Raw genomic sequence first — 25,027 nt, forward strand, 5'->3', positions numbered from 1 at the left:
GTACATGCCATATCACACTGAAATTCTATCCACAGTTGTCAATGGAAGAATGTTTTCTAATAACATAATTTTCTAACTCTGTAACACGGAGGAGTTGAACCAATAATTTAGTATCTTGGCATAGATGTTTGCAGCCCATTTTTTTGCTTTATCGGCTTGATTTGACACATTGTATGTCATTTTAAAAAACTTGTTTTACACTTAGCTACTATGTGTTTTTTTGGTATGAATTATACACTAGTAGAGCTATGAAAACGTATTCATACCACAGTCTATCTAGCGCTCCCTCTACACAGACACAACAGGGATTGTTCCTGCTGACGGGAGGCAAGTCATACCGGATGACTAGGAGGATCCAGTCCGCTCTGCTAGCAATATTGAGTGTTCCGCCAAATGTGAGTGGTTTCTTGTTTTTCTACACATTGGTTTATATTATGAATTGAGTAACTATGAGGCCCCTTCTTTCATTCACTTCCTAGGATACCATTTGATGACAGGCCTGACATCTCCTGAAGAGCTGCCCGAGTTCCCTGTAACATGGGATCTGTTACACCATATTGAACTGATACATGAACATTGATCTAATAACCATATACATATTTTGTTTACAAAGAGAGAAGCGCTCTACCAGGAACGAACAACAGCTCAGTAGCTTGTTCTGTGGCGAGTTACCACCTAGGAGCAGCCTCTTTTAGCCCAGTTGTGCTTTTCACAAAGGAAAACTTTCCTGAAGTATATCAGTCTGATCCCGCCAAGTAAGGTCAGTCCAGCCCCGAAATACCAGACAATTCTCCTTTGAACAAGGAACATGACAAGCTCCAGACGATCGTTTCAGCCTTCAGTGGGCCTCGTCAGTGAGGTGCAGCCATATTCCTCTAAGCACACTGGGCAAGGAGTCCACCTCTGGTTTCCCCATTCACCCTTAGGGAGACCTGCCTAAACTAAACGATCCTCTGGGGTTGTCATTTTCCTTGTTCAGAGGAGAATTGCCTGGTATTTCGGGCTGGACTGACCTTACTTGGCGGGATCAGACTGATATACTTCAGGAAAGTTTTCCTCTGTGAAAAGCACACTGGTCTAAAAGAAGTTGCTCCTGGGTGGTAAATCACCATAGAACTAGCTGATGAGCTGTTGTTCATTCCTGGTAAAGCGCTTTTCTGTTTGTATGCAAATTAATATGACCCTGGGGAGGTCTCCCTAAGGGTGATGGGGGAAACCAGACATGGACTCCTTGCCCAGTGTGCTTAGAGGAATGTGGCTGCACCTCACTGACGAGGCCCATAGGAGACCGAAACGATCGTCTGGGGTTGTCATGTTCCTTGTTCAGAGGACAATTACCTGGTATTTCGGGGCTGGACTGACCTTACTTGGCGGGATCAAACTGATATACTACAGGAAAGTTTTCCTCTGTGAAAAGCACACTGGTCTTAAAGAGGCTGCTCCTGGGTGGTAAATCGCCATAGAACTAGCTGATGAGCTGTTTGTTCCTGGTAGAGCGCTTCTCTCTTTGTATATACATATTTCTTTTTATATATATTTTGGTGCCCCTGTAATTACTGTTTTTAAGCAATTTGTTTTATTGTATACTCAGCATAAGCCTAGAGCCACAGGTATGATTTGCAACAATACTTTGCAAGGAAACATCTGAAATGTAAATGTGCAGCATCATACACACTATACCCAGGGTTGTTAGGCATGTCTATGGTCAATTAACCCCAACATCCATTATCCATGATTCAAGCAAGGAGTCTGATAGTCAATAACTAGGTAATGTTCAATATACTTCTTCATACTGTGAGATGATTACGGCTGGTTGGCCGAAACGCGTAAGCCAGTCCAGCACCTTCACTCTTCCTTGTTTGTGAATTTTAACATGATTTGAATAAAATTTGTAGTTTTTAAGGATGGCTAGCTGATTGATTTTGTTGCTGATATTAAACAGTAACAATAAGTAAATATAGGGCATCTCTGTAAGCAAAAGGAGCAATCTTAGTGCCCTGGTATGTAGGTAAAGGGTCAATGCTTACAGTATATAAGGATCATAAGCTCAAGTACAGTCAATATACATTTCAAAGAATCAATAACATAAAGGTATGAGACAGCATGTAGATAGGGCTATATATATTAAAAATACATACTTTATTTTGTCATGTTAAAAACCACAGTAGGGCACAGCCCTCCACAGCAGGGTAACAACTGGTGCATTTCCTGCCTCAAAAGCACAGTGACTACATCAGAGTTTACATCTCAAACAAGAGGGTTTTGTTCTGTACCATATAATGTGAACATCATATCAAAAAGCTAGATTAATGTGCCATGCTTAAGACTCAACTAGTGGTCCCAGCAATAATAGGAATCTATTAGTTAGATACATAGAACTCAACACCAATAAAATATAGTCTGAGGCTTCACAGGAAGACCAAGACAGACATAAAAGCTAAGAGTTTCTCACTTATGGGCAGGTCAATGAGTGTATACTTCCTAGAAAGCAATATCAACCAGAGTGCTCAGATTCTTAGGGCTAAAGTACCTAGATTGCAGCCACCTCTTTCTGCAGCAACATTTTAGCTCTCTCTAAAACTGCTATTAAATTCTATTAAAGAACAACATTTCAGCATGTTAAAAATATTTCTGCATACAAAATTGTTATCTAGAGGATGTGCATTTCCTGTTAATTCTCACTGGCTGATAAGGACACTTTTGTCAGAGAGGGATGTGCCTCTGCAAGCCAGAGAAGAAAAAAATGTTTATTCAGAAAAGAAACTCACATTTTTATAAAAAATGATACGCACTATGATAAAATTAATTTTCCTAGCTCTGCTTCCATGCAGCATCATTGAGTGGGAGGGAAATTCAGAATTTAAAGGGGTATGAAACCCAAACATTTTCCTTTGTGATTCAGACAGAACATACCATTTGTAAAAAAAGTTTCAAATGTATGTCTATTATCAAATTTGCTTAATTCCCATGATATTCTGTGTTGAAGAGATACCTAGGTAGGCATCTACAGCTGTCAGGAAATAGTGCTGCAAATGGATGACAATCTTGCAAAGCTGCTGCCATATAGAGCTCCAGAAATCGGTTGGCTTAAAGCATATGGCTCTACTTTTCAACAAAAGATACAAAAAGAACGAATCAAATTTGATAATAGAAGTAAATTAGAAAGGTTGTTTAAAAAAGTGTATTAAACTGAAAAACTAATAGCTCCTTAACCTTTATTTTGTTAATAGCTGATTCTCCTGTTGAAACCTCCACCTCCACTGAAAGTTTTAGTACTGCAGTAATGAATACAGAAAAGCTATGTAAACAAATAGCTTCAGAAGAAATAAGTCTCCTAGTGGAGGGTGGGAGAGAGCCCAGCCCCTTTTAAACGGTGTTCTTGAAACAGCTATAAATACAATGCAGTTTTATCACCTACTTGCCTGAGTACACTGTACTTTTAAGCCTTACACTTACTGTTGTGGAAGAATTTTGTTGCACATTTGTAGACCAGATATCTGGTATTGAAAGTGACATCAAATTTAGCAATTCGTCAAACGTCTGCTGAAGATCTTTAGCGTGTGTTTCATAACCGAAAAGGACCAGTAGTCGCAAAAGGCTGTGCATCTCACCTGATAAAAAGACAATGTGAAGTAAGAGAAAGTGTGATCAAATTTATTGTTAGTATACTCTTCAAAGAAACACACTTGTTTTAACCCCTTAATGACCACAGCACTTTTCCATTTTCTGTCCGTTTGGGACCAAGGCTATTTTTACATTTTTGCGGTGTTTGTGTTTAGCTGTAATTTTCTTCTTACTCATTTACTGTACCCACACATATTATATACCGTTTTTCTCGCCATTAAACTAACTTTCTAAAAATACCATTATTTTCATCATATCTTATAACTTACTATAAAAAAAAATATAAAATATGAGGAAAAATTGAAAAAAACACACTTTTTTCTAACTTTGACCCCCAAAATCTGTTACATATCTACAACCACCAAAAAACACCCATGCTAAATAGTTTCTAAATTTTGTCCTGAGTTTAGAAATACCCAATGTTTACATGTTCTTTGCTTTTTTTGCAAGTTATAGGGCCATAAATACAAGTAGCACTTTGCTATTTCCAAACCACTTTTTTCCAAAATTAGCGCTAGTTACATTAGAACACTAATATCTTTCAGGGATCCCTGAATATCCCTTGACATGTATATATTTTTTTTTAGTAGACATCCCAAAGTATTGATCTAGGACAATTTTGGTATATTTCATACCACCATTTCACCGCCAAATGCGATCAAATACAAAAAATCGTTCACTTTTTCACAAATTTTTTCACAAACTTTTGGTTTCTCACTGAAATTATTTACAAACAACTTGTGCAATTATGGCATAAATGGTTGTAAATTCTTCTCTGGGATCCCCTTTGTTCAGAAATAGCAGACATATATGGCTTTGGCGTTGCTTTTTGGTAATTAGAAGGCCGCTAAATGCCACTGCGCACCACAAGTGTATTATGCCCAGCAGTTAAGGGGTTAATTAGGGAGCTTTTAGGGAGCTTGTAGGGTTAATTTTAGCTTTAGTGTAGTATAGTAGACAACCCCAAGTATTGATCTAGGCACATTTTGGTATATTTCATGCCACCATTTCACCGCCAAATGCGATCAAATTGAAAAAAAAGTTAAATTTTTCACAATTTTAGGTTTCTCACTGAAATAATTTACAAACAGCTTGTGCAATTATGGCACAAATGGTTGTAAATACTTGTCTGGGATCCCCTTTGTTCAGAAATAGCAGACATATATGACTTTGGCGTTGCTTTCTGGTAATTAGAAGGCCGCTAAATCCTGCTGCGCCTCACACGTGTATTATGGCTAGCAGTGAAGGGGTTAATTAGGGAGTTTGTAGGGAGCTTGCAGGGTTAATTTTAGCTTTAGTGTAGAGATCAGCCTCCCACCTGACACATCCCACCCCCTGATCCCTCCCAAACAGCTCCCTTCCCTCCCCCACAATTGTCCCCGCCATCTTAAGTACTGGCAGAAAGTCTGCCAGTACTAAAATAAAAGGGTTTTTTAAAAAAAAAAAAAAAAAAAAAAAAAATTTTTTTAGCATATTTACATATGCTAGGGTGTAGGATCCCCCCCTTAGCCCCCAACCTCCCTGATCCCCCCCAAAACCGCTCTCTAACCCTCCCCTCTGCCTCATTGGGGGCCATCTTGGGTACTGGCAGCTGTCTGCCAGTACCCAGTTTGCAAAAAAAAGTGCTTTTTTTTTATTTTTGTTTGGCTTTTTTCTGTAGTGTAGCTGTCCCCCCCCCACACAGACAAACCCCCACCACCTTGCTGATCTTTTTTTTTTTTTTAAATATTTAGACATTTATAAGCTTTTTATTAATACATTTTCTGTAGTGTAGCGGTTCCCACCCGCTCCCTCCCCGTGCACGCGCCCGCCCTCCCGTGCACGAGTCCGTGCGCGCCCCCGCTCATCCCCGCCCACGATCCCGCCCCCCCTGCACATAACCAGGGCCATCGATGGCCGCCTCCCGGTCCGGCTCCCACCCACCAACGCAGGGAGCCACCGATCTCCGGTGCAGAGAGGGCCACAGAGTGGCTCTCTCTGCACCGGATGGCTACCAAAGGTTATTGCAGGATGCCTCCATATCGAGGCATCACTGCAATAACCGGAAAGCAGCTGGAAGCGAGCAGGATCGCTTCCAGCTGCTTTCCACACCGAGGACGTGCAGGGTACGTTCTCAGGCATTAACTGCCTTTTTTTGAGGATGTACCCTGCACGTCCTCGGTCGTTAAGGGGTTAAACAAAAGTCCACAGGAACATTGTGTTTGCATGACTGCATAGCAAGGTGCATAAACATTTTTCTATCTAATACATATTTTTATTTATGAGACAAGAATGTCACAAGATTTGGGAGATAAAAGATGTAAATTGTGTAAGGGAAGTACAGAGTACTGTATGTCAGTCTTTTTTTGTGACTAAGATACAAGTTAGATGATGTCTACGTATGGGAAAGGCATGTGGTGTCCATCTTCTCACAGATAATGTTGTCATAGAAAGACATGTAACTCTCTGTGTTTAAAGCAAAATGAAACCTAACATTTTTCTTTCATGATTCAGACAGAGCATACAACATTCCAATCAACTTCTATTATCAAATTTGCTTTGCTCTGATTGTATTCTTGGTTGAAAAGCATACATAGATAGGCTCAGATGCAGCAATGTACTACTGGGAATTAGCTGCTGATTGGTGGCAGCACATATATGTCTTGTCATTGGTTCCCCCAATGTATTTAGCTGGCATTAACTAGTACATTGCTGCTCCTTCAAGAAAGGATACCAAGAGAAGGAAGCAGATTTGATAATAAACTAAATTGGAAAGCTATTTAAAATTGTATGCTCTGTTTAAATAATTAAATATTTTTGGGTTTTTTTTATGTACATGTAAGTCCATTAGGAGAGCATCAAATCTTTATTGCTTAATAGTTAATAAAATTATTTCACTTAAATAAGAAGGAACCCAATTCATGGAATTTCTCAAAATTAAGAATTATAGTTTGAAAATTTGTATTTTGTATGTCCTGAATGAATGTCTTTAACATTTATAAACAAAACTGATCAACAAATTGAGCCCTTGGAAGAGAGTTGAAGTCTACACGTACTTTTTAGTTTATCTACCAAGCGAATGATTTCCCCCAATGCCTCCAACAAGGCTACATCTTCAAGAGGACTTCCTTCCTTCAGACTGTGCTTTTTACGCTCTGCCTTCCTACGGTTCTTTGAAGATCTCCTGGTTAATAAAACATTTTTTACACAAAGATATCATGCAATGTATATACTTCAAACTTGCAAATAAGTATCCAGAACACATTATTACTGTAACACAACTGCAATCAGGCTAATTCTGTAGAAAAAAAGAGTAAACCTACTTGAAAAGCATGCATAATCACTTATTTGAAAACTTAAAGGGACATGAAACCCCAAATTTTCCTTTCATGATTTAGGTAGTGTATCCAATTTTAAACAACTTTACAATTTAATTCTATAATCAATTTTGCTTCATTCTCTCTGTGTCCTTTACTGAAGGAGCAGCAATGCACTACTGAGAGCTAGCTTAACATATTAGTAAGCCAATCAATGTCAAGAAGCATATATGTGCAGCCACCAATCAGCAGTTAGTTTCCAGCTACTAAGCCTACCTAGCTATCCTTTTCAGCAAAGGATACCATGAAAACTAAGAAAATTAAATAAAAGAAGTAAATTGGAAAGTTTATTAAAATTGTATGCTGTATCTAAATCATGAAAGAAAAATGTTGTGTTCCATGTCCCTTTAAAGGGACATTCCAGCTAAAAATTAAATGCAAATCAATGCATTTCACTTTAGAATAGAAGCATTTTTGCAACCATACTTGCAGTAGCAAAAATGCTTCTAGTAAAAGCTATTGTTTTTAGTGTAAGCTTCTATTGTGCATAGGCACGTGAAACATTTCTAAATATGCTTCATGCACCAGCATTTTAAACAGTATGATTGTGCATAGATGTCGAGTCATCGCCAGTACACTGTTCAAAAGGCTGTTGCATGAAACATATTAATAAAAGTGGCTTTAACATTTTTACAGTGCTACATTATATTGTTGATGTAATATTATCATATCTATTTATGTATGCAATTAGCATGATCGGATTTTTGTTATGCTTGGCACACATAAAAAAAAAATCCCTCAAGTCCATATATAAATGCCATTAGTTTAGTTATAAGGGTCCATTTCTTAAAGTTTCAAAAAGAAGAAGCGAGTGTATGTAAGAATGTCTGCGTCACTTCAAGCCCAAATTAGTGTAAAAAAACTGCAAAATTGATCAAAATTAGCGCTGGATATCTTCGTGTCAAATCAGGCACGATAGTTGAAGAAAATTGATAAATTAGAAGCTACACTAGACGTGGATAAGTGGTGAGACTTTGGTGGTCTCAAAGCAATGTGTGCAGTCTATAGCACATTTAGAATGCCAGCAATACAGAAAAAACATAATTTATGCTTACCTGATAAATTTATTTCTCTTGTAGTGTATCCAGTCCACGGATCATCCATTACTTGTGGGATATTCTCCTTCCCAACTGGAAGTTGCAAGAGGATCACCCACAGCAGAGCTGCTATATAGCTCCTCCCCTAACTGTCATATCCAGTCATTTGACCAAAAACAAACAGAGAAAGGAGAAACCATAGGGTGCAGTGGTGACTGTAGTTTAATTAAAATTTAGACCTGCCTTAGAAGAACAGGGCGGGCCGTGGACTGGATACACTACAAGAGAAATAAATTTATCAGGTAAGCATAAATTATGTTTTCTCTTGTTAAGTGTATCCAGTCCACGGATCATCCATTACTTGTGGGATACCGATACCAAAGCTAAAGTACACGGATGATGGGAGGGACAAGGCAGGATTAAGCGGAAGGAACCACTGCCTGAAGAACCTTTCTCCCAAACACAGCCTCTGAAGAAGCAAAAGTATCAAATTTGTAAAATTTTGAAAAAGTGTGAAGTGAAGACCAAGTCGCAGCCTTGCAAATCTGTTCAACAGAGGCCTCATTTTTGAAGGCCCAGGTGGAAGCCACAGCTCTAGTAGAATGAGCTGTAATCCTTTCAGGTGGCTGCTGTCCAGCAGTCTCATAGGCTAGGCGTATTACGCTCCGAAGCCAAAAGGAAAGAGAGGTTGCCGAAGCTTTTTGACCTATCCTCTGTCCAGAGTAAACGACAAACAGGGAAGATGTTTGACGAAAATCTTTAGTAGCTTGTAAGTAAAACTTCAAGGCACGGACTACGTCCAGATTTTGTAAAAGACGTTCCTTCTTTGAAGAAGGATTAGGGCATAACGATGGAACAACAATCTCTTGATTGATATTCTTGTTAGAAACCACCTTAGGTAAAAACCCAGGTTTGGTACGCAGAACTAGCTTATCTGCATGAAAAATCAGATAAGGAGAATCACATTGTAAGGCAGATAGCTCAGAGACTCTCCGAGCCGAGGAAATAGCCATCAAAAACAGAACTTTCCAAGATAAAAGTTTAATATCAATGGAATGAAGGGGTTCAAACAGAACTCCTTGAAGAACCTTAAGAACCAAGTTTAAGCTCCACGGGGGAGCAACAGGTTTAAACACAGGCTTAATTCTAACCAAAGCCTGGCAAAATGCCTGGACGTCTGGAACCTCTGCCAGACGCTTGTGCAAAAGAATAGACAGAGCAGAAATCTGTCCCTTTAAGGAACTAGCTGATAATCCTTTGTCCAAGCCCTCTTGGAGAAAAGACAATATTCTAGGAATCCTAACCTTACTCCATGAGTAATTCTTGGATTCACACCAATAAAGATATTTACTGCATATCTTGTGGTAGATTTTCCTGGTAACAGGCTTTCGTGCCTGTATTAAAGTATCAATGACTGACTCGGAGAAGCCACGCTTTGATAGAATCAAGCGTTCAATCTCCATGCAGTCAGTCTCAGAGAAATTAGATTTGGATGATTGAAAGGACCTTGTATCAGAAGGTCCTGTCTTAGAGGCAAAGTCCATGGTGGAAAGGATGACATGTCCACTAGGTCTGCATACCATGTCCTGCGTGGCCACGCAGGTGCTATCAGAATCACAGATGCTCTCTCCTGTTTGATTTTGGCAATCAGTCAAGGGAGCAGAGGAAACGGTGGAAACACATAAGCCAGGTTGAAGAACCAAGGTGCTGCTAGAGCATCTATCAGCGTCGCTTCTGGGTCCCTGGACCTGAATCCGTAACAAGGAAGCTTGGCGTTCCGACGAGACGCCATGAGATCCAACTCTGGTTTGCCCCAACGATGAATCAACTGAGCAAACACCTCCGGATGGAGTTCCCACTCCCCCGGTTGGAAAATCCGCCTCCCAGTTCTCCACGCCTGGGATATGGATTGCTGGCAGGTGGCAAGAGTGGTACTCTGCCCAGCGAATTATTTTTGAGACTTCTAACATCGCTAGGGAACTCCTGGTTCCCCCTTGATGGTTGATGTAAGCCACAGTCGTGATGTTGTTAACTGAGGCCAAGCCAGAAGAGCATTGAATATTGCTCTTAACTCCAGAATATTTATTGGAAGGAGTTTCTCCTCCTGAGTCCACGATCCCTGTGCCTTCAGGGAATTCCAGACTGTACCCCAACCTAGAAGGCTGGCATCTGTTGTTACAATTGTCCAATCTGGCCTGCGAAAGGTCATACCCTTGGACAGGTGTACCCGAGACAACCACCAGAGAAGAGAATCTCTGGTCTCTTGATCCAGATTTAGCAGAGGGGACAAATCTGTGTAATCCCCATTCCACTGACTCAGCATGCATAATTGCAGCGGTCTGAGATGAAGGCGCTCAAATGGCACTATGTCCATTGCCGCTACCATTAAGCCGATTACCTCCATACACTGAGCTACCGAAGGGAGCGGAATGGAGTGAAGAACACGGCAAGCATTTAGAAGTTTTGATAACCTGGACTCCGTCAGGTAAATTTTCATTTCTACAGAATCTCTAAGAAGAAGAATCTTGTGAGTGGGGATAGAGAACTCTTTTCCTCGTTCACTTTCCACCCGTGCAACCTCAGAAATGCCAGAACTATCTCTGTATGAGACTTGGCAACTTGAAAGCTTGACACCTGTATCAGGATGTCGTCTAGATACGGAGCCACCGCTATGCCTCGCGGTCTTAGAACCGCCAGAAATGAGCCCAGAACCTTTGTAAAGATTCTCGGGGCTGTAGCCAACCAGAAGGGAAGAGCTACAAATTGGTAATGCCTGACTAGAAAGGCAAACCTTAGAAACCGATGATGATCCTTGTGAATCGGTATGTGAAGGTAGGTAGTCCACTGTTGTCATGTACTGACCTTCTTGGATCATGGATAGGATGGTCCGAATAGTTTCCATTTTGAAAGATGGAACTCTGAGGAATTTGTTTAAGATCTTTAGATCCAAAATTGGTCTGAAGGTTCCCTCTTTTTTGGGAACCACAAACAGATTCGACTAAAAACCCTGTCCTTGTTCCGTCCGCGGAACTGGATGGATCACTCCCATAACTAGGAGGTCTTGCACACAGCGTAGGAATGCCTCTTTCTTTATCTGATTTGCAGATAGCCTTGAAAGATGAAATCTCCCTTGTGGAGGGTAAGCTTTGAAGTCCAGAAGATATCCCTGAGATGTGATCTCCAATGCCCAGGGATCCTGAACATCTCTTGCCCACGCCTGGGCGAAGAGAGAAAGTCTGCCCCCTACTAGATCCGTCACCGGATAGGGGGCCGTTCCATCATGCTGTCTTAGAGGCAGCAGCAGGCTTTCTGGCCTGCTTGCCTTTGTTCCAGGACTGGTTAGGTTTCCAGGCCTGCTTAGATTGAGCAAAAGTTCCCTCTTGTTTTGAAGCGGAGGAAGTTGATGCTGCACCTGCCTTGAAATTTCGAAAGGCACGAAAATTAGACTGTTTGGCCTTTGCTTTGGCCCTGTCCTGAGGAAGGGTGTGACCCTTACCTCCAGTAAAGTCAGCAATAATTTCCTTCAAACCAGGCCCGAATAAGGTCTGCCCCTTGAAAGGAATGTTGAGTAATTTAGACTTCGAAGTCACGTCAGCTGACCAGGATTTAAGCCATAGCGCCCTACGCGCCTGGATGGCGAATCCGGAATTCTTAGCCGTTAGTTTAGTCAAATGAACAATGACATCAGAAACAAATGAGTTAGCTAGCTTAAGTGTTCTAAGCTTGTCAATAATTTCAGTCAATGGAGCTGTATGGATGGCCTTTTCCAGGGCCTCAAACCAGAATGCCGCCGCGGCCGTGACAGGAGCAATACATGCAAGGGGCTGTAAAATAAAACCTTGTTGAATAAATATTTTCTTAAGGTAACCCTCCAATTTTTTATCCATTGGATCTGAAAAAGCACAACTGTCCTCAACCGGGATAGTGGTACGCTTTGCTAAAGTAGAAACTGCTCCCTCCACCTTAGGGACCATCTGCCATAAGTCCCGTGTAGTAGCGTCTATTGGAAACATTTTTCTAAATATAGGAGGTGGGGAAAAAGGCACACCCGGTCTATCCCACTCCTTGCTAATAATTTCTGTAAGCCTTTTAGGTATAGGAAAAACATCAGTACACACCAGTACCGCATAGTATTTATCCAGCCTACACAATTTCTCTGGTACTGCAACTGTGTTACAGTCATTCAGAGCAGCTAATACCTCCCCAAGCAACACACGGAGGTTCTCAAGCTTAAATTTAAAATTAGAAATCTCTGAATCAGGTTTCCCCGAATCAGAGATGTCACCCACAGACTGAAGCTCTCCGTCCTCATGATCTGCATATTGTGACGCAGTATCAGACATGGCCCTTACAGCATCTGCGCGCTCTGTATTTCTCCTAACCCCAGAGCAATCGCGCTTGCTTCTTAATTTAGGCAACCTGGATAATACCTCTGACAGGGTATTATTCATGATTGCAGCCATGTCCTGCAAGGTAATCGCTATGGGCGTCCCTGATGTAATTGGCGCCATATTAGCGTGCATCCCCTGAGCGGGAGGCGAAGGGTCTGACACGTGGGGAGAGTTAGTCGGCATAACTTCCCCCTCGTCAGAATCTTCTGGTGATATTTCTTTTATAGTTAAAGACTGATCTTTACTGTTTAAGGTGAAATCAATACATTAGTACACATTCTCCTATGGGGCTCCACCATGGCTTTCAAACATAATGAACAAGTAGTTTCCTCTATGTCAGACATGTTTAAACAGACTAGCAATGAGACTAGCAAGCTTGGAAAACACTTTAAACAAGTTTACAAGCAATATAAAAACCGTTACTGCACCTTTAAGAAACACAAATTTTGTCAAAATTTGAAATAACAGTGAAAAAAGGCAGTTACACTAACGAAATTTTTACAGTGTATGTAACAAGTTAGCAGAGCATTGCACCCACTTGCAAATGGATGATTAACCCCTTAATACCCAAAACTGAATAATAAAAGACAAAAACGTGTTTTTTTTGTTTGTTTTTTTCAAAACAGTCACAACAACTGCCACAGCTCTACTGTGGCTTTTTACCTCCCTCAAAAACGACAAAAATGACTGAAGCCTTTTGAGCCCTCCAGAGAAGTCCTGGATCATGCAGGAAGAAGCTGGATGTCTCTGTCAGTATTTTTAGCTGCACAGAAAAGCACTAAAAAAAGGCCCCTCCCACTCATATTACAACAGTGGAAAGCCTAAGGAAACTGTTTCCAGGCAGAATTCAAGCCAGCCATGTGGAAAAAAACTAGGCCCCAATAAGTTTTATCACCAAATACATATAAAAACGATTAAACATGCCAGCAAACGTTTTATATTACATTTTTATAAGAGTATGTATCTCTATTAATAAGCCTCATACCAGTCGCTATCACTGCATTTAAGGCTTTACTTACATTAGTTCGGTATCAGCAGCATTTTCTAGCAAATTCCATCCCTAGAAAAATATTAACTGCACATACCTTATTGCAGGAAAACCTGCACGCCATTCCCTCTCTGAAGTTACCTCACTCCTCAGAATATGTGAGAACAGCCATGGATCTTAGTTACTTCTGCTAAGATCATAGAAAACGCAGGCAGATTCTTCTTCTAAATACTGCCTGAGATAAACAGTACACTCCGGCACCATTTAAAAATAACAAACTTTTGATTGAAGAATAAACTAAGTATAAAACACCACACTCCTCTTACGACCTCCATCTTGGTTGAGGCTTGCAAGAGAATGACTGGATATGACAGTTAGGAGAGGAGCTATATAGCAGCTCTGCTGTGGGTGATCCTCTTGCAACTTCTTGTTGGGAAGGAGAATATCCCACAAGTAATGGATGATCCGTGGACTGGATACACTTAACAAGAGAAATGTAGTTCCACTGATTGTCATTCCTCAGGTTCTCAGGGAGGCAAACATGACACTTAAATATTGTGCACATGGAATTTAATGCAGTCCCTAGGTGTCTGGAGAACGTAGGTTGAGACATACTGACCACAACACTGGATACAGATTGGAACGACCCGGTGGCCTTGAATGCAGAGCAGCCAACAATTTCAACATGCCAGGGATAACCCATGTTCTGAAGGTAACAGGCTCCAAATATTTCTGTATATGGTCAAACAGCTTCAGAAATTACTGCCTTGACAGTCGTAACCTCTGCAATAGCTCACGATCTGTTAGAGCTTCAAGACCACAATGGGTCAAAAACAATCTCGGCACCCTTATGCGCCGTCTTTGTTGGATAGCCTCTTCCTTCTGCTGCAACTGTAATTAGCAATACCTCCATTTCCAAGCACATAGTAAACTAGTCCTTTATTTCTATGTCCCAACTTATATTCATTGCGACTTCCAGACTGTCTATTATTTTTTCATAGTATTTGATTGCAGACATGTTTAGAACACACATTAATTATACACCTATGTAACATTTGTCTCTTGTGAGACTGATTTCATTTAGACTTCCAGACTATTGTTTGCTATGGACTTCACAAGAAAGCTGGTGCCGAGTGCAAATTTGCTATCCGGGTGGATCTCTAGATGCAACTTTCAGACTACATAGTGTGATAACGTTGAGAAGTTAATTTGATTTGGCTTAAAGGGACATACTACTCATATGCTAAGTCACTTGAAACTGATGCAGCATAACTGTAAAAAGCCGACATGAAAATATCACCTGAGCATCTCTATGTAAAAAAGGAAGATATTATATACCTCAAAATTTCCTCAGCTCACCAGAGTAAGTTCTGTGTAAAAAGTTACACTTCAGTTACTGCCCAGCTGCAGGTAAAATAAAAATAAAAATGAAGAAATGAACAGCAGCCAATAAGCATCAACAGTGCTGAGGTCATGAACTCTTTTACTGTGATCTCTTGATATTTCATTTAACTCATGAAATTTCATAGTAAACTTCTTTAAACTGAATAGGAAAATAAGATGAGTGTGCATGAGGCTCACTCCCTTGCAGGTCCTTGTACAGGCATACTGATTTGCTGCTTAAAGTCCTTTACAATGGGGTTTGAATACTTAGGACATTTTGAGGTAAAATATACTTATTTTTTACATAAAGATGTTCAGCTGATATTTTATAAGCAGCCTTTTACAGCTATGCTGCACCACTTTCAAATGTTTTAACATTTGGGTATCATGGCCCTTTAATAAGGGCAGAAAATATGTGAAATCGATTAGTTGTGAATACACATTGTGATTGATTATGGGCACAGGAAAAAAACTGTTTTGAATAGGGTGCATACCTTGATAAATATAAAAGCTGAATTACGTGCACATTTTGACGTGCAGTCACAGGCAGACTGAGGGTTAAAGCCTTGATAAATGGAGCCTATAGTGTTTGGTAATTTGACTACAGGTTTTTCAATTCATGTTTCTTTGTGCCAATACAAATAGATATTACACCTATTTTTGAGGTGTTTACAATCTAAAGATAAAGACTAGATCTACAGAAGAAAGTTAGCAGGATTTGGAAAGGGGTAAACAAAAGTTAAGGTGCTTAGTTAGAAGAGTTTTTGAAAGTGTTTGAAGCTTTGGTAAATGGGGTAAAGTAAAAAAAAAAAAAAAAAAAGTCTAAAATGAGCATACAAGCAGAACTGACTTTAAGGGATATAAAACATTATTTTTAATTGTTTTAATAATAAAAGCACTAAGCAGTGTCTTACAGTTAATGAAACGTCATTTGTGCAGGGTCCATTACTTCCTGTCACAGCCCCACATGGGGGCTAAGGCATTTGCAGGAAGCAGCTTGATGTCATAAATCTTCTACAGCACAAAAAGCTGGCTTATTGTTCAGTTAATGCAAGAGAATCAGGAAGTCAGTTTTGTTTCTTCCCCATGCTCACAAGAGGCAGAGTGTAACTTAAGTTCTCTGCATGCTACTTCCTTAGGTAACTATAGGCAGAGCTACACTGATAATTTCTAAGTGATTATTTTTCAAGCAAACAAATAAGTTTTTGGCTGTTTTTTTAACACAATCTGTTCATTTTTTATGTTAACTTGTAACTTTTTTTTTTTTTTTTTTTTAACTAAAGGAGCACTGTTTCATAACCCTTTAACTTTGTAGCAGGAAATGACAAAGGGTACATTAGGAGAACAGATGAAGGATAAATCAAGTAAGAGTTTTTTGAGTACGACCAAGTCAGATTCTGTAAAATTAAATTAATCCAAATGAGAATGCAAAGTTATATATTCTTATGGCAGATATTCTATAAACAAAGGACAGTTGTTTAAGTATTACAAAATTCAAACTATGCATCAGGTATTTTAAAAAGAAAAGAAAAATAAATAAATATATATATATATATATATACCTGTATATATATATATATATATATATATATATATATATATATATATATATATATATATATATATAACATAGTAACATAGTAGATAAGGTTGAAAAAAGACTGAAGTCCATCGAGTTCAACCTATACAAATCTAAAATACTTACAAAAAGCTCCAGTTAAGCTTAAATAACCCCATTAAAATGTGACCCATTTAATACTAGCAATCATATCCATGAATTTTGTTTATATACAGAAAATTATCCAGACTATTTTTAAATGTATCTATGGTATTGGCATTCACTACCTCCTTTGGTAATGAGTTCCACAATTTTATTGCTCTTACAGTGAAAAAACGTTTCCGTTGCAGGAGATTAAATCTCCTTTCCTCCAACCTTAAATTATGACCTCTTGTCAGAACCAATTTTCTTGGAATAAAAAGAGCTTCTGCCATCTCTGTATATGGGCCTTGAATATATTTATATAAAGTAATCATGTCACCTCTCAAGCGCCTTTTTTCTAAAGAGAACAGACCCAGTTTGGCTAGCCTCTCCTCATAGGTTAATTTCTCCAATCCCCTTATTAGCTTTGTGGCCCTTCTCTGAACTTTTTCTAGTTCTGCAATATCTTTTTTAGCAATCGGTCCCCAGAACTGCACTCCAAACTCAAGGTGAGGTCTTACCAGGGCTTTATATAATGACAGAATTATGCTTTCCTCCCTTGAATCAATGCCTCTTTTAATACATGCTAGTATCTTATTAGCCTTTGAAGCCGCTGCTCTGCATTGTGCACTCATCTTTAGCTTGTTATCTATTACTACTCCCAAATCCCTTTCCTCCTGTGTTTGGCTAAGTCTTGTCCCATTTAAAAAATACATAGCCTGCTTATTTTTACTTCCAAAATGTAGAACCTTACATTTTTCCGTATTAAATCTCATTTTCCATTTACTTGCCCATAGTTCTAATTTTAGCAAATCCCTTTGCAAAGAGAGTTCATCCTGCTCTGACCTAATGACCTTACTTAACTTAGTATCATCTGCAAAAATAGAGATGTCGCTATTTAATCCTTGCTCCAAGTCATTTATAAAAATATTAAAAAGAACAGGGCCCAGTACTGATCCCTGGGGGACGCCACTGATTACCTTTGTCCAATCTGAGTATGATCCATTTACTGCTACTCGTTGCTCCCTATCTTTTATCCAGTTATTTATCCATGAGCTAACATTTTCAGCTATTCCCAGTCCCTTAATTTTGTGCATTAATCTATAATGTATATATATATATACACACACACACATACTGAAACAATTATAAGTGTAATATTGTTATATATCTCGCTTTCACCTTGAGTCAGCAGCAGATTACTGTTAACATTTCCGAAGATAACACCAGATATGCCTCTAATCCATCTTAAGTGACCATTATTTTTAAGAAGGTAGTCTGCAAGACTAACATTACAAATGTATAAAAATTAATACAATAAACCAAGAATGGCTAGAAAATTTCCCAAGTTATTGTAATAATTCGAAGAGAAACTTACGAAGAAATCCTTGAGTTGCTGTGAGAGTATTTCCCACTCGTGTCACTTGCGGTCATAATGCTGCTGGTTTCGGAGAAAAGATCAGATTCAGGACCCTCCGGAGCATCCTCATCTTGTTAACAAAAGTACAATATAATTATTTTAGACACTTGGCTGAAAATGCGTCTACAAAACAAACACAGTTCCTAAATAAGGAGACGTAACTCCTTAACTTAAAGCACATTATATTGTATTAATAAAAATGCGAACAATAGCGGACCGTAGTGTTTTCCTACTGTTACTGTTACAGGCGTCAGTAAGATTTGTACTAACTGTGGTGGCTCTGCATACATAGTTCTAGACTGAGACATCAAGAAATATTCCATAACACTACACCTGCAGACTGGAAGAGGAACAAAGAAAATGCTTGTTCTTTGTGAGTTGTCTTGAAAATCTAAAGAAATTAATTTAAAAACAGTAAAAAAAAAAAACTGGATATCTTCTAACTAGAAAATAGGGGACTGTAGTGTTTTCCTACTGTTGTTAGAGTCTTCAGTAATGTGTGCTTAACGCATGCTTTATCTGTGGTGTCTCTGCATACTTCTAGACCATGAGCTAACATTCAATAAAGCTAATATAAGCAAATATTCAATAAAGCTACGCCTGCAGACTATAAGAGAAGCATAGAAAATGCATGTGGCCTTGTGAGTGATGAGTTTAAAGAAACTTACGTAATAAAAACTATTTTGTAATTAACCAATAATTTTAACTTCTATTAAAATGTACTCTATCACAGCATGAAACCATGTACAGTAGACTTTCCCTACCAATCAGTCCTTGTCGGGCTTTCTCTTTCAGCTCTCGGACTACAGCCAGCCTTTGCCTGTGACGAGTGAATGTTGTTTTCTGGCTATCCAAAAATACCATGTGATTTTTCTGAGCTGTATCAACGGCACAGAAAAAGAAATATAGATTTTAGTGTATTAATGGCACACTGGAGTCAAATTGAAACTTTCATGATTCAGATAGAGCATACAATTTTAAAACATCAAGTATGATTATCAAATTTTACTCGATCACTTGTTACACTTTGTTAATACTTAGTTTCTTTCCATTTTCCATGAGAGCATACTGAGGTAGGCTCTCGAGCGTGCATGTCTTTTGAGTATATGTATAACAATGTTGCAAACACTGCTGCCATATATTATTAAAAGGGAAATTAAAGGGACACTGAACCCAAATTTTTCTTTCATGATTCAGATAGAGCATGCACTTTTAATCAACTTTATAATTTACTCCTATTATCAATTTTTCTTTGTTCTCTTGCTATCTTTATTTGAAAATCATGAATGTAAATCTTAGCAGCCGGTGTTCTGGTAAGAGGGCGAACTTTGGAAAAGAGCGAACCATCTCACTTCCTGTGACGTTTCATCAGCTGTTTCACACATTTTGGACCTAATGCGCAAGCGTGCCAGCGTCATCACATACCTGGCCGCATACGTCACTACTAAAATATGAACCCTTTCTAGAGCACATGCGTGGGATTTTGCGCTCATGGAAATCTGTTTATTAGGCTCCTCGGTAATATTCGGAACTCCACCCCCCACTGCAACTACTCCCATTACTACTGTAAAGCTGAGTCTCCGTGCTCGTGCATAAGAAACAGCCCCGCCACTTGGCTATAGCCACTGCTTCTTCTGATGAGCCAATGCAGCTTTTCATTATCATTGAACGGAGCCTGTGAAAAGCTGCATTGGATCATCAGAAGAAGCAGTGGCCATAGCCGAGTGGCAGGGGGGCTGTTTCTCATGCACGAGCACGGAGACTCATCTTTACAGTAGTAGTAGTAATGGGAGTAGTTGCAGTGGGGGGCGGAGTTCAGAATATTGCCGAGGAGCCTAATAAACAGCTTTCCATGAGCGCACCATTTGTGATACAAAATCCCATGCATGCGCTCTAGAAAGAGTTCCTGAATTTCACAGCTCTAAATATTTTAGTAGTGACATATGCGGCCAGGTATGTGATGACGCTGGCACGCATTCGCATTAGGTCCAAAATATGTGAAATAGCTGATGAAACGGCACAGGAAGTGAGAAGGTTCGCTCTTTTCCAAAGTTCGCCCTCTTACCAGAACACCAGCCCAAATTAGGTTCAGCACCATGGATAGCGCTTGCTTATTGGAGGCTGACATTTACCCACCAATAAGCAAGCATAACCCAGGTTCTCAAACAAAAATGGGCCGCTCCTATGCATGACATTCCTGCTTTTAAAATAAAGATAGCAAGAGAACAAAGACAAATTGATAATAAGAGAATATTAGAAAGTTGCTTAAAATTGCATGCTCTATCTGAATCATTAAAGAAAAAATTAGCGTTCAGTGTCCCTTTAAAGTCAAAATCAAACTTTAATGGTTCAGATAGAGCAAGAGATTTTAAGACACTTTTCAATTTATTTCATTCTCCTGTTGTGCTTTGTTGAAAAGCATACCTAGATAGGCTCAGGAGTAGCAAAGCTCTAGTGGAAGCTAGCCGATTGTGAAATTTCTACAAACCTACACAGAAGCACAACGTACAAGGCCAATGCCCTAGAAAAACAAGCCAATTCATGACAACTGCGTAATGTGTCTCAATGCAGGTTTTTTCCACCGGTAATATAAATTCATACTTGTGCAATTATCAATTTCATATTATTATCTGTTAATTTCAGAATTAACTTTCTTTGTAAATAAACAAAACTTAATTATCATCAAAACATAAGATTCTAATTATCATAATATAGTTATATGCATGTCGAATAGATTTAAAGTGTGATCTGAGCCAGATTTCCAACTTTTTATTAAACTAGCAAACAATTGCATTGCACATGCTCACATGTTATGTGAGCATGCGCAAAAAATGGAAACATTTTAAACAACAAACAAAAACATGCAAACTGCCAAGATGTATATCGATTGTGAAAATCAAAAGGCAGTTTTCAAGCGACCAAGGCTGTTGAAACAGAAAAGTTTTAAATTCATGAGCAGAATATAATTTACTGATGGACTTAATTCGCCCAGCCAAACTCTCTCAATGCATTATACAAGTATTAGCAAAGGTTAAGTGGAATGAAACCAAACAAGTCTTTTAATTAACTGGAATTACAGTAAATTTAAAACCTGCGCAATGCACTGTTCAATTGTCTTTTATTGGATTGCAAAAAATCTCCGTATTAGGTAGAAATAACAAATAATTCGCTTTATTACTTACCATCTAATAAGGCAGGTTTTAAGTTGGTCTCTAATATATCAAGGCGTTTATATTTGTGTACCTAAAAATAACGGGGGAAAATCTTCAAAAACAGGGAAATATGCAAAAATTCTTGTCACTCTCTATAATATATATGGCTGTAGTACTACAGAACTAGTTATGAAAGGTTTCCGGATTGTATGGTGACCATTAGAAAACAAACAAACAGCCATACCAGTCTTAAAGCTTCTTCCCAGAGGGCACCTTCCAACAGAAACAGAATTGCTTCCTCGTAGTCCTAAGTTAAAAAAAAATAAAAAAAATGTAGAAATGATAATATAACAATTATGCAATTATTATTATTTAAAGGGATATAAAATTAAAAAATAAACTGTCATGATTAAGAGTATCGAATTTTAAAACAATTTTAAACAAATTTCTTATTTCCTCCTATTATCAACATTACTTTGTTCGCTTGGTATCTTCCATTAAAGGGACACTAAACCCAAAAATTTTCTTTTGTGATTCAGATAGAGAATGAAATTTTAAGCAACTTTCTAATTTACTCCTATTATCAAATTTTCTTCATTCTCTTGGTATCTTTATTTGAAATGCAAGAATGTAAGTTTAGATGCCGGCCCTTGCTGATTGGTGGATAAATTCATCCACCAATAAAAAAGTGCTGTCCAGAGTTCTGAACGTAAAAAAAAGCTTAGATGCCTTCTTTTTCAAATAAAGATAGCAAGAGAAAGAAGAAAAATTGATAATAGGAGTAAATTAGAAAGTTGCTTAAAATTGCATGCTCTATCTGAATCACGAAATAATTTTTTTTTAGTTCAGTGTCCCTTTAAGAGCATACTTAGGTAGGCTTAGAAGCATGTATGTGATCTGAGCAGTGTTTCTAACAATGTTATATATTGGTGAGAACAAAAGGGCAGCAGTACGTGCAACAATGAGTCTTTTCATGATCACCAAGGTGTAGGGTATTCACCCTATTAGAAAATGATCACAAAGTTTGCAGAAAATGATCACATCAGTTGTGCAAAAACTTGTTTTTAATATACATTTATATACATTAGGCTGTAGGCTTTTATAAACCCAAGATCTTTGGTATAGGCCATTCCAATTACTAGAAAATAGACAATGGTTACAATACCTCCGCATATTGTTCCAACAGCACAGCTGCTTCTGAATATTTCCTCTGCTCAACAAGTTTAGCTGTGTGGAGAAAAAAACAACAACTTTAAAATAGGTCAATAAACTGCTACATTGCACAAAATGTCTTAGTTTAACTTTATCAAAAATTAATTAAAGCGACATGAGACCCAAACAAAAATTATTTCATGATTTAGGTAGAACATACAATTTTAAACAACTTTCCAGTTTACTTCTATTATCAAATTTGTTTCATTCTCTTGGTATCATTTGTTGAAGGAGCAGCAATGCTCTACTGGTTTCTAACTGAACATATGGGTGAGCCAATGACAATCGGTATACATATGCAACCACCAATTAGCAGCTAGAACCTAGGTTCTTTGCTGCTCCTGAGCTTACCTACATAAACCTTTCAACAAAGGATAACAAGAGAAGGAAGCCCATTAAATAATAGTAAATGGCTAAGTTGCTTTAAATTGTATGCTCTGTCTAAATCATGAATGTCTAATTATGACTTTACTGTCTCTTTAACTTAGAACAATTATGGTGACGGTAAAAGTTATATTATGTAAACAAAATGTACACTAAAGATCTTCAGGAATACAGAAAAGCACAAAAAACTGTTATGTGTTTTATTGGCTTTATAAAATATCTAAAAAATAGAAATGTCTTATTTTAGAGGCAAAAAATACTATGACCCAGGTTGCACTAATTTATTTTCCCCCAGACATGAGCGGGAATACAATTTTTCAAATAAATTTCGCTCTACGTGTCATGAAGGTTGGTAAATCATCAACGCCTCCACCAGTAAAGAGGTGTCTTGGTTGTTAAAGTGATGGTAAATGTAACTATACTTGAGTTTATATTTTATATAATATATAAGTATTACTCAATATAAGCATAGTGATGCTTTTGTTTTTTTTTAAATAAACGTTTTTTCTTACAAAATCTTCATTTGTAAATGTGCTCCGTTACCTGCTCCCCGACTGCCTCCCTGTGAGAATTTCAGAAATCTCTATTTGATTGACAGTTGCATCATCCAATCAGGACTGCACCATACGCCCTATGTAAATCTGTTATTAGCACGCTCCCGTGCTCAGAGGTGCTCAGAGTTTTAAATAGCATCAGCAGAACTTCAACTGCGCAAGTGCAGTTGCAGCCACGATCTCGCCACTGCTTATAGTAAGCAGTGAATTTCCCTGTCACTGTGCTAAGAGGTGAAATAAAAATGACCTGAGCTTTCTTCCACGTTTTCACATAACTGCTACACGAATCTTGGCCATTCAGGTTAAAAAGATTTTTAAAAAAATTACTAAAATTAAATACAACATAGGCGAGGAATCTTAGCATCACTGACTATACTCTTCCTCAATTTTATTTATTTACGTTTTGTATTAACTAATTTATTATTTTTAAGGGACAGAAAGGAGTGCAGTGTCCCTAACTTTAGTGGTTATTAAACACAGATCTGTTCAAGCAACAGTTTAGCACATAAGTGCATAAATGAACAAAAAGGAGCAATAATTAAATGCATTTGCGGACACGTACAAAAGTTAACTTTTTCCCTTTATTTAATATTGTGTGGACTATTAACTTTTTCCTCTGGGCTACTTTTAACTCTTGACTATCCCCTGACAAGTAAACTATAGTGATATTTTTCCACCCCTGTGTGTGTGTTTGTTATTTTGTATAGCTGTTTGAATGTTTTGAATAAAGTTTCTGTTTAAATGTCAATTTTCAAGGCTGCATAACTTTGAAACAAAAAAATCTAATTGTGTTGAAATTTAGTTTTGTAGCTTAACAGTTGAACCCTTTCCACCCCTGTGTTGAGCTGTTTTGGAGTATGTAGATGCTTCTCAAATTTAAAGGGTATAGAAAGGTCAAAATTAAAATGTTCATTGGTGCATTTCAATTTGAAATTGAAACGTTTTTTAATATACTTCCATTAGCAAAAATGCTTCTTGTAAAAGCAATTTCTGTTTTTCTGCAGCATACACACATATCCTGTGAGGGCCCATGCACCAGTATTCAAATACCACATCTTCTTAGGGCTAGATTTATCAAGCCCCTACGGCAGCCCTACGGCAGCAAGTTCTCGCAAGAACTTGCTCGCCGTGATTTATCAAGCAGCGGTCACCAGACCGCTGCTTCCCTAAGCTATTCGCCACCTCTAAACTGGCGAAATTCAATCTCCTCGGTCGAGTACGACCGAGTAGATTGACAGCTCCTGCCCGCGCATGATTGGCTGTGCGCGGGCGGGATTGCACGCAAGTGCAAAATTGCGCTCGTGTGCAATGCCAAATACCTGCGGGTAATTTCGCCCCGCCACAGGCGAGCTGAGGCATACAGGGGCGCGTATACAATAATGGCGACAGAGGGCATCCCTGCCGGGTGCCATTAGAAATAAAAAATGGAGCGGTTTGGAAGCCTAAACCTCTAACCATAGCCATCGGCATGGAGTATAGGGCTTGAATGAATTGAACTCGGTCAAAGGCCTTCTCGGCATCCAGAGAGATAATCGAGAAAGGCTTATTCATTCTGGTTGATTCACATATAGCATTAATTAGACGTCTAGTGTTATCTGGACCCTCCCGATTGTGTATAAATCCCACCTGATCTGGGTTGATTAAGCTTGGAAGAAGTTTGCAGATGCGGTTGGCCAGTAATTTGGAATAAATTTTGATATCCACATTGATTAGAGAGATCGGTCTGTAGTTAGAACACAATGAGGGGTCTTTTTTTGGTTTAGGGATTGTGACAATGATAGCTTCCAGGAACTCTTTTCTAAAACTCCCTTCTTGTCTCACTAGAGT

General features: G+C 38.6%; 1 protein-coding gene across 2 annotated transcripts in view; it reads right to left on the reverse strand.

Moving 5' to 3' along the window:
* Positions 1-25,027, reverse strand: part of ELP1 (elongator acetyltransferase complex subunit 1) — a 267,173-nt gene that overhangs the window by 44,763 nt on the left and 197,383 nt on the right. For both annotated transcript variants that reach the window (XM_053703228.1, XM_053703227.1), the window contains exons 29-35: positions 22,216-22,277; positions 21,295-21,357; positions 21,081-21,141; positions 18,663-18,776; positions 17,857-17,968; positions 6,660-6,787; positions 3,457-3,611 (exon numbers count right to left, since the gene is read on the reverse strand). In XM_053703228.1, the coding sequence (XP_053559203.1) occupies positions 3,457-3,611; positions 6,660-6,787; positions 17,857-17,968; positions 18,663-18,776; positions 21,081-21,141; positions 21,295-21,357; positions 22,216-22,277 (695 nt within the window). The remainder of the gene's footprint in view (positions 1-3,456; positions 3,612-6,659; positions 6,788-17,856; positions 17,969-18,662; positions 18,777-21,080; positions 21,142-21,294; positions 21,358-22,215; positions 22,278-25,027) is intronic.

Source organism: Bombina bombina, chromosome 2 (genome assembly GCF_027579735.1).
Source record: "Bombina bombina isolate aBomBom1 chromosome 2, aBomBom1.pri, whole genome shotgun sequence".
NCBI lineage: Eukaryota > Metazoa > Chordata > Amphibia > Anura > Bombinatoridae > Bombina > Bombina bombina.